The 15,494-nt window shown below is 51.3% G+C and overlaps 1 protein-coding gene across 6 annotated transcripts in view; it reads left to right on the top strand.

The window, feature by feature from the left end:
* The first annotated feature begins 231 nt into the window (after nt 1-231).
* FAM110A (family with sequence similarity 110 member A) overlaps nt 232-15,494 on the top strand; it is a 48,463-nt gene continuing 33,200 nt past the window's right edge. Inside the window, exons 1-2 of one of the 6 annotated variants that reach the window (XM_053574500.1) lie at nt 232-442; nt 9,709-11,337. In XM_053574500.1, the coding sequence (XP_053430475.1) occupies nt 9,803-10,690 (888 nt within the window). In that variant the 5' untranslated portion in view covers nt 232-442; nt 9,709-9,802 and the 3' untranslated portion in view covers nt 10,691-11,337. Of the gene's footprint in view, nt 443-5,985; nt 6,400-6,429; nt 7,258-9,708; nt 11,338-15,494 lie in introns of those variants that run through there. The other 5 variants (XM_053574504.1, XM_053574502.1, XM_053574501.1 and 2 more) reach the window with 5 other exon arrangements.

The following is a 15,494-nucleotide window of genomic DNA, read 5'->3' as shown; positions in this document are numbered from 1 at the left end:
CGAAACACAGGCCGGAAGCACGTGGGGGCAGCTGGGCGGAGCGATGAAGGGCTGCGGACCGCTAGCTTCCTTCTGCTGGCCCAAGCTAAGCGGTCGCCTGGCAACACGGGCGGCGCGGCGTTCGAACGGAAGCGAGGAGCCAATCAGGAAGTCCGGGGCGAACCATTCCGGCGGTGGGGGGGGGGAGGGGAATGCATCGTCCTCATTTCCCCTTTCTCAGAGCCCCAGGGACCTAAGTCCTAGTGGTGGCCTGCCGGTAGTCAGGGCCACTTGCTGATCTCAGGTGTGGAGGGCAGCTTCAAAGAGACCCTTAGAGGTTCCCACGCGGAGCCGGGGTCTCCTGGTCTGCGTTGGGTGCAGCCATTCCTGGCTCGGGTCCGAGCTGTCAGCTTCTCCAATACCCGCTAGCGAGGAGCCGGGACACGCCTAGCGCGGGCTCCAGGTGAGGGTGTGGGTGGTCGGGGGCGCGAGTCTGGGGACCCGGGGCTCCGTTCACCTAGAGCCTGCCGTATGCGTTCTCCCGGCGTCGTATCTGCGTACCGTTTCACAGATGAGGAGGCTCAGGCTCAGAGAGGCAAATGTGCTGGTCTGGCGAGGTCTGGCAGAGAATCCAGTTCAAGTCTTTCCGCTCCACCTCCACCTCTAGTCCAGGCAGATCCAGATTTCCCTTGAGAGGCCCAGACGGGTAACTGGTGGTCACTTTCTCAGCCTTTTATCATCAGGGACAGGGTCTGTGGACCCCCCGACCCCCACCCCGGCTGTATTACTTATCCCACTCCTTCGCACCATCTTTGCGATACCCCTTCTGGCCATCTGTCTTCCCTTATACAAAACGTCAGGAGTTGGACGCAGGGCTCATTTCAGGCCTTTCTGCCTATGAGGTTCTGAATCCCAGCGCTGCCTCTCTCAGAGAACTTCTTCTTGGGGACACACAGGACTGACATTTTTTTGAGCTAGAAGTGGGTGGGTGGCAGATTCTCTGGCTCCCTGCCCAATTTGTGGGAGGGGGTCCAGTCAGCCGCTAAACTAAAGCCACTAGTCACCAGAGACTGGGGTGGGAGTGGGGCTGGGACTCTCCCAGGAGGAGCATCTGATCTAAACCAGATCCTGCTCTGCTACCTGGGAACACTTCCTGCTCCTCCCTCCCCTCCCCCCCCTCCCCCCTTACCTCAGGTTGCTATTGTTGGTCTCTTTTTGTAGATGGGGAAACTGAGGTTCTAAGAAAGTTAAGCCTCTTGGCAACGCAGAGGTTGGCTCTTAGTCCTTCTGGCTTCAATCTTAGAATCCTTGACACTCACAATCCTAGGATTTGAGAGCCTGGCATCTCTTCACAAGGGAGTTAGTTGTCTTCTCTCTTTGACTTGCCTCCTGACCTTGGGGAGGGGAGTTCAGGGAGCTCAGAAAGTGGACAAATCTTTCATTTATTCTTTCAAGGAATATTTATTTGCTTTACCTTTCCCCCTTGCATGTTTTGTGTTTTTCTTTTTCTTTCTTTCTTTCTTTTTTTTTGGAGACAGAATCTAACTTGTTCCCTCTTGGTAGCGTCTTAGCTCACAGCAACCTCAAACTCTTGGGTTCAAGTGATCCTCTTGCCTCAGCCTCCCAAGTAGCTTGGACTACAGGAATCCACCACAACGCCCAGCTATTTTTAGAGACAGGGTGTCGCTCTTGCTCAGGATGGTCTCGAACCTGTGATCTCAGGCAATCCACTCGCCTTGGCCTCCCAAGTGCTGGGATTACAGGCGTGAACCTCTGCTCCCACCTCCCTTTTGTGTTTTTCAAAGCATTTACTCTAACTCATATCCTATATGTTTTACTTATTAGTGAGTTTATTATCTTTTCCTACTGGAATGTGATGTAAGGCAGGGCCTAGGATGAGGAAATTGAGGTACTCACCACAAGCAGAATGTAGGGGTGCCCCAACCTCAGTAGTCAAGATAAGATAACTAACGCTAACATTTATTGACCATTTTCTGTGCGTTCTGCTGTTGGAAGGTTAATTCAGACAGCCTCTGTGGACCATTGTTCTACCATCTCTGTCACAGTTGCAAGAGCATCTCCCTGAGCCATCCCACTCTACGCAAAATGACGTAGGTGCAGTGTGCTTCATAATAGGCAGAAAGTGGCATCAGAAGGGGCTGAGGAGAAGTTATGCTGTGTATCTGTGGAAAAAATGTGGATGCTCTTTATATATTGATGTGGCACCAAGAACAGCACATAAAGTAAAAAGAACAAGATGAAAATATACACACAGCATGATGCCATATGTGTAAGAAAAGAGAAGGAATATATGTTCATACTTGCTTTTATCTGACTAAAATCTCCCTGGAAGGATACACAACTATCTAGTCACAGTGGCACCTGCAGGGAGGAGAACTAGGGGACAGGGAGGGGAGAGTTTTTTTGTTTTTGTTTTTTTTTACTTCATTCTCTTTATAGTGTTAGAGTTTTGAGACTTGTGCATATGTCATCTGGCTGAAAAATTATATGTGTGTGTAATATATATATATATACATATTTATATATATAAAACCACTGCTCTGTCACTGACTTGCTGTGTGACTTTGGGCTTTCTCCACATCTCTGAGCTAAGAAGCCATGATGGTGAGCTCAGACCTTGGTAGAGGACAGTCTAGCAGAGGAAGCAGGCTTGGCTGTAGGTCTGCCCCACCCCTCACCTTTCCCATTCTGTGTGTCAGGCCCTTTCCTAAGGCCTTACATGTGAAATCTCTCTCATTCAGTCCCCACTGCAAGCCCCTCTGTCCTCACTTTGCAACCTCAGGTACTAAATGAGGCCAAGAAGATTGAGTTGGTAGAGGGGGCATATCAGTGGACCCAGGCATCAGCACCCACACCCCTCCCAGTCTGCTTACTTCTCCCTGAGGTTTGTGCAAGGCTGCTCTGGGCACAGTTGACTCCTGGGCAGGCCAGGGCATGAGTGTCTGGGAGGACTCCAGAAATAGCTCAGGGCCTGGCGTGGCCCTGGAGGATGCCCAGCTGGGTGTCTCTGACCTGGACAGCTGGACTGAAATTGAGCTGGGGCTGTCCTACTGGCTGGCCCCCTTGCCACTGCCTGGAGCCTTCCTGATCCTCCTCTGGGACAGTGAGGGCCTCCCTGTCGCTACCAAGTCTGGGCTGGGCTTCCTTTCACTGAAGGGAGAGAGAGAAGCAGGTGGAAGGAAGGCAAGTAGGGAGTGCAGAAGGTCATGAACATTATTATAAGCATCGGAAACCACACTTCTCACCTCCTCAATAAAGAATAAAAATCACTAGCACCTCTTGAGCACTTGCTGTGTACTAAGTCCATGTATGAATTTATTTCCCTCAACTCTGTGATGTGGAGTAGTTTACTGCTGTTGTTATTTTCATCTTGCGGAGAGGAAACTGAGCACAAGAGAGGTTTAACAATTTGCACAAGGTTGTGGAATGTGAATCCAAAGAGTTCCAGCTTTTGCCCTGCTTCTATTTTTTTTTTTAATGTGGTAAAATGTGTGGGCGGCGCCTGTGGCTCAAAGAAGTAGGGCGCTGGCCCCATATGCCAGAGGTGGTGGGTTCAAGCCCAGCCCCGGCCAAAAACTGCAAAAAAAAAAGTGGTAAAATGTGTATAAAATAAAATTTAGCATTTTAAATATATAGTTCAGGGACATTAAGTGCATTCACCTTGTTACAGAACCATCACCACCATCCATCTTCAGAACATTTTCATCTTCCCAAACTGAAACTCCATCAATAAACACTAATTTCCCATTTCCCCTCCCTCAGCCCCTGGCAACCACCATTCTATTCTCTGTTTCTATGCATTGGACTACTCCAGGTACCTCATATAAATGGAATCGTACAGTGTTTGTCCTCTTGTGTCTGGTTTATTTCACTTTGCTTAATGTCCTTAAGTTTCATCCATGTTGTAGCATGTGTCAGAATTTCCTTCTTAAGGCTGAAAATATTTTATTTTATGTAAATGCCATATTTTACATAACCATTCATCCCTTGATAGACACGTGGGTTGCTTTTGGCTATTGTGACTAATGCTGCTTCCAACATGGGTGTGCAAATATCTGTTTGAGTCCTTGCTTTTAATTTCTTTGGGTAAATATCCTGAGGTGGAGTTCCTGGATAATCAATCCTACGGTAATTCTCTATTTTTTGAGGAACCACCATAATTTTTCACAGTGACTGCATTATTTTACATTTTCCTCTGCAATGCACAAGCTTCTAATTTCTTGACATTCTTACCAACATGTTTTTTTTTTTTTCTGTGTGTATATTTTTTGGTAATGGTCATCTTAGTGGGTGTGATATAGTATCTCACTGTGGTTTGATTTGTATTTCCTTAACAATTAATGATGTCAAGCATCTTTTCTAGTGCTTGTTGGCTGTCTGTTTATCTTCTGTAGAGAAATGTCTATTCAAGTGACAGCACTTTTAACCATTACCTGTACTACTCTTAGATTTGTAACCCCTGAGAGTAGTAGATTAGCATTCTGGGCTGATGAAGGACTCATCCAGGAGCTGGGCACTGGAGGCTCTGTTTTTTTGAGACAGACTCACTATGTTGCCCTCAGTAGAGAGCTGTGGTGTTACAGTTCACAGCAACCTCAAACTTCTGAGCTAAAGTGATTCTCTTGCCTCAGCCTCCCAAGCAGCTGAGACTACAGGTGCCTGTCACAATGCCCAGCTATTTTTTGGTTTCAATTGTCATTGTTGTTTAGTTGGCCCAGACGGGGTTCGAACCTACCAGCCTCGGTGTATGTGGCTGACGCTGTAACTACTGTGCTATGGGTGCTGAGCCATGGAGGGTCTGCTTTGAATGAATGATTATCACAGCTCACACTTGGTTATATTTGTCATGCACAAGCCTCATGTTGGGAGGGAAGCATCAGTGTGAGTCCCACTTTATAGTTCATGAAACTGAGGCATGGAGAAGCTGAGAATCTTAGCTAAAGTCTCCTAGCTAGTTACTGGTGGAGCAGGGATTTGAATGGCTTCTGGAGTCCATACCATCCCCTAGAGAGGTAGCCAAGGGGTAGAGTGGGAAAGGGCACTGCAGGCAGCAGAACCAGCATGTGCAGAGATTTGAACATGGTGTCTTTGGGGAAAGAACAGGGCTTGGGTAGAAGGGGCCAGAGCCCCGTGTGCATGGCTGTGACTTCAGGTTGGAGAAGGAGAGGGGCAAGTTGATAAAGGCCAGGAGCAGGGTTGGTGATTGCTGCGGAGGCTTGGTGCCCAGAGACCTTGGCTTTTTTTTTTCTTCCCATAAGATATTTATTAACGACAAAGGGAAAGTCATAACTATATAGTAGAAAAATCTGGAGGAGGATGCAGTGCTGACAGGGAAGGAAAACTGACCCAAGTCACTTCCAGCCTCCTCATGCCCATGCCCCAGTCCCGGCTCAGCCCCCATTGGTCACAGACACGGAACAAGATTCATGTTTGAGGCCTGGTCACCTCCTTCTCTGGGCCTCAGGATCCCCATGGAAAATAGCCTAACCAAATATGCTCATCTGAAGTGATTTATAGGCTGCAACTGACAGAAGGAAGTCACCTTCCTCTGGGATTCCTTTCTGCAGGGCTACAGTCTCATGGGATTAAATAGCTCCTCCCTTTCAGGAGGGTTTGAGGTTTACATGAGTACAGTGCCTGGCACTCAACAATTCTAGTTATTATTACTACTGTTTTGACTGTTGTTATTGATGTTTATACTTTGCACAAAGCTTCTAAAGGCTCTTAGAGTTCACATGCCCTGTCCTAGAGGGTGGAACTGCCCTCACTTGACAGAATGGTGGTCCAGAGAGGTCCAGAGAGGCTCAGGGACACACAGGTAGAAAATGGTTGTGTTAAGGCTTGGTCTGGAGGGAAAGCGCCTAGGTTGGCCCTTGCAGGGTGACTTTGGGCTAGGGATGCAGCCAGTCCCCGCCTCAGTTTTCCATTAGCCAAACGGGAATAATAGAGCGCACTTCGTAGGAATTGTTGGGAAGATTAAGATGGGTTAATCCAAGAAAAGCATTTCCCCATGCCTGGCACAGTGAACATTCACTGGTGGTCGTTGTGACATGGGGGTGGGGGGGGGCTCAGTTTTTCTGTCTCTAAGATGGATGAGCTTGCCTGAACCCGCCACCCGGACCCCGTGCGCCAGATGTGCGGTGGGCGGGTCCCGGCTCCCGGAAGAGCTTCCCAGGGTGGATCTGGATCTGATCGTATCTGGCTCCTGAGCCCCGCCAGCTGCCAGCGCGCCAGAGCTCGGGTTCTGGGCAGTGCCTGGCTTACCTTCCCCCTTCGGGTGATACCTGGGCTGGCGGGTTCCCATGCCCGGAGCCGCCGGAAGTTGCGCAAACGCGGGTTACCTGAGCCCTAGGTGGGCTGAGTCGGAGGAGCGCGGGTCAGCTGCACTGGCGCGGCCAGGTACGTGCGGGCTGGGGCCGGGGCGCGCAATTGGCGCAGGGGGCAGCCCGGGCACCCTCCCCTGCCCAGGATGGCGGGGACGGGGCAGAAATTTACCTCTCGGCCTGAACAGGACGCCGGAATCGTACCATCAGCTCTCTCATTTGAGAGCCAGGCCACCCCGGGCTCAGAGTGTCACACTCGCGCGCCGCTCTGCCCGCGGCCCCCTCGGTCGCCGGGAGTCCCCAGGATTGTCCCGAAGTGAGGGAGAGCAGAAGCAGACCGGGGGTCGCAGTTTCCCAACTCCCTTCCGCGGTCCGGAGGCCGACGCCAGGCGAGGAGGGGATGTGTGCCTGGGGGAGGCTGAGGAGAAGGGCCCCGGCCGGCCAGCGTGTTTGGGGCATTCACAGGCAGCTTTTGGATTCGCGGAAGGGACGTTGAGAGGGGAGGAGGAGAGGAGGCCTCAAAGGGGACGTTGAGTCTCATCTCGGGACTGGGACCCTGACTTCACCTTTCAGGAGCCGCTCTACCTCCGTTTGCCTAACGGTGACGCGGGGCTGTTCGGGTCAGCTCACCGGCTAGTCTCTACCTTGTGCCTCCTTGGCCCGCGGGTCGGGCTGAGACAGACCCTTCTGGAGACCCTGCCTGAGGGTTGGCCTAAGGACTGGGCTCGCCAAAGCCACAATAGAGACGGAGAGCACGGTTCACGGAGCACCGCCTTATAGTCAGATGCTGAGGAAAGTCCTCGACCTGTTTGATCTCTCCATCCTTACTGTGACCTGGAGGCCCGGGAAGGTCTATTTTTAACCGCATTTCACAGATAAGGAAACCGAATCTGTTAAGAGGTGCAGCTGCTTACGCAAGGCGCACAGCGGGCAGGTGGGCGAGCCAGAGGCCGGGGGACCTGCGGCCCCAAACCCGGACTTGGCCTTACTTGTGTCCAGGCCCCGCCCGCGGGGACCTTGGGGTCAGCTGATCAGGCCACGGGGACTGGGGAACCAAACGGGCTGTGTGTGGGGCTTTTGCCCTGGCCCTGCCCGTCTGACCTCTTTCCCTCCCTCTTTCCCCGATGGTGCCCGGGAAAGAACTGCCAACGGGTTGGACTGGTTTAGGAGGTGGGGCAGAGTCTGGCTGCCTCTGCAGGGCTCCTTTAGGCCACCCTTCCTGTCAGACCTTTGTCGCCTGAGGTCTCCTGGGGGTGGGCCCTGAGTGGGGCGAGCCTTCCAGTCCCAGGCCCATCCACACCGTCTCTTCTACCTCAGGAGTAGCACCTGCTATGGGACAGTAGCCCCAAAGTTCTCTTCTTAGCCCACCATTGCTGCAGAGCTCTCAAGCTGGTGGGTAGGGGGTCTGTGTGGAAGAGGAAGGGGCAGATAAGTTTGCAAACATATTTTATTTGTCCACTACAGGTAATAGTTTAAAAACCATTTTTATTGAATATGCTCACAGTTAAGAATCTAGCATTTTCATGCACTTTTGGATCTCCACCTTCCTAGAACACTACACCTTGGACTCATATGCCGACAGCCGTCTGGGTGTGCCCATATCTAGTTCATCCCCAGTCCGCCAGTTCACACCTGGCTCCCTTAGGTATTTCAGTTCAGTAAATATTTATTGGCTACCTGCTATGTGTCAACAGCAATATCTTGAAACTGAGATACAGTGAATGACAAAGCAGACAAAGCCCCCTGCCCTCATGGGGCTGATATTTTAGGGGGATAGGGGCAACAAAGAGTATAACAACTCTAATCATAATAGAGTGAATTATATGTTACTTGTATAGATGATGAGGAGAAAAGAAATGGGAGGGGGGATTGGGAGTGCTTTGGAGAGAAACAATGCAGTTTTGAAATTAGTATCAGAGCAGACTTCATATGAATTTGTGCTTATTTATCTACTCTGGGGCCTGGGGAAGTTACTTCTCTGAGTCTCAGTTTCTTCGTCTGTAAATGGGGGTAACAATGACCCACAGGGCTGTGGCAGGTTATAGGAAAGGATGGTGTCAAATGTGTGGCACATAGTAGAGGCCCCTGCCTCCCTACCCCAATTCAGACTCACTCCTTCCTGGGTTTCTTGATGTCAACACAGGGTTATTCAATATAGCTTTCTGCCCTGGATAGAAATGGTCTATTCTGTGCTGTGTAGTACAGTGACCACTGGCCATATGTGGCTATTGAGTGGCTCGAATCAAATTTCAAGTGTTTATTTAATTTAATGTTAAGGTTGAGTAGCCACATGTGACTATTGGTTATTGAATTGGACAGCACAGATCAAATGGCTTGAACTGCAAATCCTCTTGAGGAACACTCAGACTAAGTACATTATCCCCTACATTTTATGGATGAGAAGATTTGGAACATTTTACAAATGAGAAGGTTCTCATCTCCAAGGGGCCTCGGAGTAGGGATGGTTCTTTGTGGCCTCATCCCTTCCTTGGAAACGGGGGAGTGCCTGGGGCAGCAGGCCCTGACACTTGGGCAACCATATAGATGCTTGTGCACCAAGGCATGGGCCCTCTTGCCTGTGAGTGCTGAAAGATCAAGAGTCTGTTTGGTGCCTCCATGCAGGGCTGTGTGATCTGGGGCATTTCCGGCTTCTCTCCTAACAGCATAGCTCAGGGCTTATGTTTCCACCTGACAGGCATCTATGGATCACTGTGTGCCATCCGGGTCTATAGTCAAGCTGACAATGTCTGGACTCTGTGGGGGTGGGAGTGGGGATTTTCTCTGCTCCTCCCCTACAAGCTCTGCTCCTGTGCCTGGGGCTTGGCATGTCTAGGCTGGTGGATGGCACAGGACAGCTTCCTGCCTGGGTGGAGTTGGTAGGCTCCTTGTGGGCAAGCGAGGTGGGGTGTGGGGTTGGAGCCCTTTCTCTTGGTCACTAACACTCCTGTGCCAGTACCTCCCTGCTTGGGAATAAGGGGCAGAACCATCCACTTGCTGGGTTAGCCTAAGCAAGTTGGGTCCTCTCTGGGCTTCAATTTTCCCATTTGAAAAATGGAGCTCTTGAGAGGACAAAGGTGAAACTGGCTTGTCCCAGCACAGAACCTAGAGTCTGCTGTGCTCCATTTTAATTTATTTATTGGTCTTTTTTGTGCTGGGGCTGCCCAGGTCTTCTCTCGCACTTTTTCTTTCAGCCTCAGCTGGGCCTGGTTCCCGGGGTAGGAGGGCGGGGTGTGGGTGGGGCCTGGTCCTTCAGCGGTTGTGTTCTCTTGCTGATTGGTTCTCTGTGAACCAGGGGCGTGGCCTGTACCTTATAATAGGGAAGGCGTCTTAGCTTGGCTCAGCTTTGTCTGAGCGCGCTCAGTCCTTTTTCTTTACTTCATTGCAGCCGTTGCGGGCGTCCAGCTGCCAACTTTCTGCCTGGACCTTTGTTATTTCGTTTCTCCAGTCTCAGACCGAAGCCCTCGGGGTATGTAACAGCCATGCCTGTGGACACGCTGAGCCCCGGAGCCCCCACCGCCCCCGCCCTACCTTTCCGCCTGCGCACCAAGGTCCCAGGCTACCTGCTACGGAGGCCAGCAGACAGTGGAGCCCGGAAACTGAGTGCTGTGGAACGCCTGGAGGCTGACAAGGCCAAGTACGTCAAGAGCATACACGTGGCTAACACCCGCCAGGAACCTGTGCAGCCCCTGCTGTCCAAACAGCCACTCTTTAGCCCTGGAACTCGCCGCACAGTGCTCACACCCAGCCGTCGAACTCTGCCTGGCCCTGGCCGTCGGCCCCAACTGGACCTGGACATTCTTAGCAGCCTCATCAACTTGTGTGATAGTCCTGTGTCCCCTGCTGAGGTCAGCCGTACTCCTGGGCCTTCAGAGGGAATCCGCCAGGCCCCGCCAGCCACCCCTCCACGCCCACCACCCAGTACAGCTGCAGTGCGCCGAGTGGACGTCCGCCCCTTGCCTGCCTCACCTACCCGGCCCTGCCCGTCACCGAGCGCTGCCGCCACCTCCAGCCCAGGCCGGCCACCGGGTTTGCAACGCTCCAAGTCAGACTTGAGTGAGCGCTTCTCCCGGGCAGCAGCTGACCTTGAGCGCTTTTTTAACTTTTGCGGCTTGGACCCGGAGGAGGCACGGGGATTGGGTGTGGCTCACCTGGCACGGGCCAGTTCGGACATCGTGTCCCTGGCTGGGCCCAGTGCGGGGCCGTGCAGCTCTGACGGAGGCTGTTCCCGCCGCAGCTCGGCTACTGTTGAGGAGCGGGCCCGGGAACGCGTCCCCTACGGCGTGTCGGTGGTAGAGCGCAATGCCCGTGTGATCAAGTGGCTGTATGGGTTAAGGCAGGCACGGGAGATCCCAGCCTCAGAGGGCTAGGCCTCCACTGGACTTGGAAATCGCCACAGGACAGATCTTAGAGAGGCACTTGGCCCCTGACCTCTCTTGCATCCATTCCCTGGATCTGAACAGAGCAGATGCTAGTCCCTTTGTGAACTTGGTATAAAGGCAAAGGCTTAGACAGAAGCTGGATGGCCCCACGTCCTCTGGCAAGGACTGACCCTGGAGAGAGTTGCTCTTGGTTTTGGATGCCACCCCCACCCCCACTTACAGGGTTTTTGACACGAGTTAACCCCTGCTTGGCTCCTCTTTTGGGGCTGCATTTGGGGTGTTTCACCATCCCCGCTGAGAGTGAGGGGCCAAGAAATCTCACCAACCCTGTCTCACCAGTGGTTCTGTTTCCTCTTTCCTTCCTTAGCCTCTGTCCTTTGCTGACTTCCTCTTTCTTACCCAATGGGTTCTGGTTCCCAGGAATGTACGCTGGAGAGGAGGCAGGGAGGAGGGGGCTTATCTACTGTTTTTCTGAGTCCTTGGCAGCAGGCCTAGGTAGGTGCACTACAGGAGGGCCTGGTTGGGAGTCTCCATTGCTCTGACTTCCCTTTCCTTGGTTAATAAACACAAATGCTTGTCATTCAAGGGCTGGGCCTTCAGACTCTTCTGTGTTCACAGGGAAAGGGGTGTGAGAAGTCTTAGAGTGATGCCTTCAAAAGTTAGTAATTTTTCACCCCCCAATTTGGTGGGGCATGAGGTTAGCAACTGGCCTGGCTTGAGACATGCCCCATGGGTGGGGGTGGGGCGGGTGATCTGTCTAACTCCCCTGGGAGGCTGGTAGGCCTCCACAGAGGAGGTAATAGCCAGAGTGAGTCAGGGTAAAGCTGGGGCTAGGACTTGGGTCTTTCCCCTGCACTAGGAAGGGGACCTGCAGAGAAAGGACTGACTGCAGGGAGCTTGGATCCTCCCCCACCCCCTGCCCAGTTCCCAAGGGAAAAGAAGATTAGAGAGGGCAAACCCTGAACTTGAGGTCACACAAGTCATATAGTAGTTTTGGAAATTGGGACTTCTTGGAGGAAGAGGGGCTTGGGCTGGACAGCACAAAGTGAGTGGCCTTGCTTCCAACTCTGGGTGATCCTGGAAAAGCCAGTCTCCCTCCTTGGCCTCAGTGGGAGTTAGGCAGCACAGCCCTCCTTGAGTTGGGGCATTGATGTTATCTGGTCCCTTCCTGCTATAATCCAGGAGCTGGGGATTGGGGAGGGCCTGGCACTGGGCTTGGAGGTCTCAGGTCCTTCCAGTTTCCCTCTAAGCTGGTTGCCTGCCAGTACCCCTCATCCTTGGCTGGTGAAGTAGCCAGGGCTGGGGCTGGACACATAAAGGGTGAAAGCCTGGGGTGGCCTCTCCCACCCCCTAGGGTGGTGTTTCCTCTCTTGCAGGCTGTCTTGGCTGTGACACTCAGAAACAGGAAGCTCTAATGGGGGCCCTGGTGACAGGTTTGATGTAGGTTTTATTTTAAGCATAAAGAGATTTCCGTTGGGCTGTTGACAAACATCCAGGTCAGCCCAGTTGTCTGTCTGTGTGTGCCCAACTGGCCCCTAGGGACCTGAGATGGGCCTGGGAAGTTTGAGGAAAGAAGGAGAAAAGGGATTATTATAGAACAGTATGTTTCTGGAGCTCAGAGAATGAAGTCTACCTCTCCTTGTGACATAGATGGGGAGACTGAAGCAAGAGGAGGGCAGTGACCTGGCCCAGGAATCCAGCAGTATTGACAGTGAAGGAGCAGGGCATGGTGTGTGTGTGTGTGTGTGTGTGTGTGTGTGTGTGTGTGTGTGTGTGTGTGTGTGATAATCCAGGTAGGCTCTGCAGAGGTGGTATCCCTTGAAGGTGTTAAAGACTAGATCTGCCAGGTAACCCTGCTAGAATTCTGTGCAAGTTATTGTCCCTTGCTGTGACTTGGCAACTAAAGAAAGTGGATAGATGGACTGCATTTTACATGTGAAGAAATTAAAATTCAGGTCACAGGATTCCTCTTGTTTCTAGAGGAGGTTTCAGTGCTGGGCTCATCCTCTTACTGACTCCTCAGAGTGACATCTGGGCTCATCCTCTCACTGAATCCTCAAAGTGACATTAAGCGTCAGGTATATTGTTAGAGCAAGACATTGAGCTCAGGGAGGAGTGGGGACTTGTGGGCTGTCACACAGCAGGTCTGCAAGACAACTTGGCTTGCCAGACATTCCCCAGTTGGCACACTCTGGATCCCTGGTTCTGATCCCCCAACATGCCCCCTACTTCTCTTCCTCTTCTTGGCAGCCTTTCCTTCCAGCCATTTTATTATTGAGCAACTACTGGGTACCCAGCAGTGGATCAGACAGACATGGTCCCTGCCCAATCCTGGAGAAAAGAACAGGCAGCTGAGGGGCAAGGCTATAAATAGTCACACAGTGTAAATCAGGTACGTTCAGAGACTTCTGGCCTGACACCAGGGTGGTCCCCAGGAGCTGGGCCAGTGGTAACTGAAAAAGGCACTGGGTGAGTCTGCTGGAAAGAGAGCAGAGAGGGATCTTGGAAGTGGGGAAGGTGCTAGAATGAGTCTTAACTTTCCCAACAGGTGCCACTTGGTCTTGGGAGGTTGCACCCTTCCAGGACTCTGGAGCCTACCAGCTTTCCCTGCAGGGATCTGGGGAGAGAGCAGGCTGGGAGCTTTTGCCACTCCCCGTCTTGCTCCCACCCTGCCAGCCTCTGTGGAAACAGCCCCTCTATTGTTCTGCCTCCAGTTGGGAGTGTGAGCCATAGTGAGCAGCAGGCCTGCTTTTTAGCCCCTCTGAGGGCTGCAGCTGCTGCCCCGGCTCCTGAGGCTGCCTGGCCTCTGCAGCAGCTCCCAGGGGCCAGCCTGGCCCCAGCTGCCTAGCTCCTAATTAGGCAGAGATGAGATCTGCTCCTTGACCCATTTCCCACCAGCTAATTATATACACTTGGGTTTGGGAGTCAGGCAACCTGGTTGCTCACTTGTCTTGAAGGTGTGATGGGCCCTGGGAAAGGCATTCCTTCTGACCTCAGTTTACCCTTTTGCCAGAGGATGGAATGTAGCTGCAGGGGTCTGTTCCTGTCCTGGTGAAATGGTTCTGTTTTTGCTACTGAGGCATTCAAGGGGGCTGGGGGAAGAGAGCCCTATCCTGTCTGACTTTCTGAGTGCAGGGAAGCAGGGAGGGGCTGGGGAATTTGGCTTTAGGTCCCTGACCTTAGCATCCCAGGGTAGGGTGGAGACATAGGAGAGAGCATGGGAACAGCTCACTCCCTGACCCAGACGGACATGAACATGGTGGGGCTGTAGAGGTGGGCTGATCCATCCAGGCTCAAGACAGAACACTCCATCTAGGTTTTAAAAACTATAATATTATTTTTTTTGATAATTCACTCATGTATTTTCTTTTTTTTTTTTTTGAGACAGAGTTTCACTATGTCACCCTCAGTAGAGTGTTGTGGCGTCATACCTCACAGCAACCTCAAACTCCTTTTGGGCTTAAGCGATTCTCTTGCCTCAGCCTCCCAAGTAGCTGGGACTACAGGTGCCCATCACAATGCCCAGCTATTTATTTGTTGTAGTTGTCATTGTTGTTTAGCAGGCCTGGACCAGGTTCAAACCCACCAGCCCTGGTGTATGTGGACAGCACCCTAAGCACTGAGCTACAGGAGCTGAGCCAATTCACTCATATATTTCCCCTAACATTTTATCAAGAAAAAGTTCAGGGTGGTACCTGTGGCTCAGTGGGTAGGGCACCAAACCCATATACCAAGGGTGGTGGGTTGAAACCGGCCTCGGACAAACGGCAATAAAAAATAGCCAGGCATTGTGGTGGGCGCCTATAGTCCCAGCTACTCAGGAGGCTGAGGCAACAGAATCACCTAAGCTCAAGAACTGGAGGTTGCTGTGAGCGCTGTGATGCCATGGCACTCTACTGAAGGCGACAAAGTAAAACTCTGTCTCTAAAAAAAAAAAGAAAAATTTCAAACATAAAGAAAAGTTGAAAGAAAGAATTACACAATGAATACTCATATATACCTACTTATTAATGCACAGTTGTTAATATTTTGACATATTTGTTCTAGTAGGAGTGTCCAACTGTTTTTGGTTGTTTTTTTTTTTTTCTGTCACACATTGGAAGAAGAGTGGTCTTGGGCCACACATTAAATACACAAACACTTAACAAAAGCTGATGAGCAAAAAAACAAAAAAAGCCTATGCATCATTTTTGTAATATCTGACACCACAGATAGGCACAACAGGCCTCAAATAATTTGCATGAAGCCCACAGCTGAAGGCTGGACATCGCTGCTAGGACTCTATCCATCTACACATCCCTTTATCTATCCATTAACACAACTAACTTTTTAAAAAGCTTTTCGAATTTAGTTGTAAACAGAAGTGTATGTATGTCCCTTAAAACCTTCAGTATACATGTTATTAGCTGGAGTTCAATCTTTATTTACAGTTATTTTTCTGGAGGTAAAGTTTACATATAGTGAAATACACAGTTTTTTTATTTTTTTATTTTTTAGAGACAATTTCACTTTGTTGCTCTTGGTAGAGTGCTGTGGCATTACAGCTCACAGCAACCTCCAGCCCTTGGGCTTAGGAGATTCTCTTGCCTCAGCCTCCCAAGTAGCTGGGATTACAGGCGCCCGCCACAACACCTGGCTATTTTTTGTTGCAATTTGGCCCGGGCCGGGTTCAAACCCACCACCCTCAGTATATGGGGCCAGCACCCTACTCACTGAGCCACAGGCGCTTCCTGAAATACACAGATCTTAATAGTACTACTGGCTGAATTTGGACAAAATCTTACTGTCAAAC

The sequence above is a fragment of the Nycticebus coucang genome, chromosome 21 (genome assembly GCF_027406575.1).
Source record: "Nycticebus coucang isolate mNycCou1 chromosome 21, mNycCou1.pri, whole genome shotgun sequence".
NCBI lineage: Eukaryota > Metazoa > Chordata > Mammalia > Primates > Lorisidae > Nycticebus > Nycticebus coucang.
Note: the sequence above shows the minus strand (reverse complement) of the source record. Positions and strands in the feature narration are given on the sequence as shown.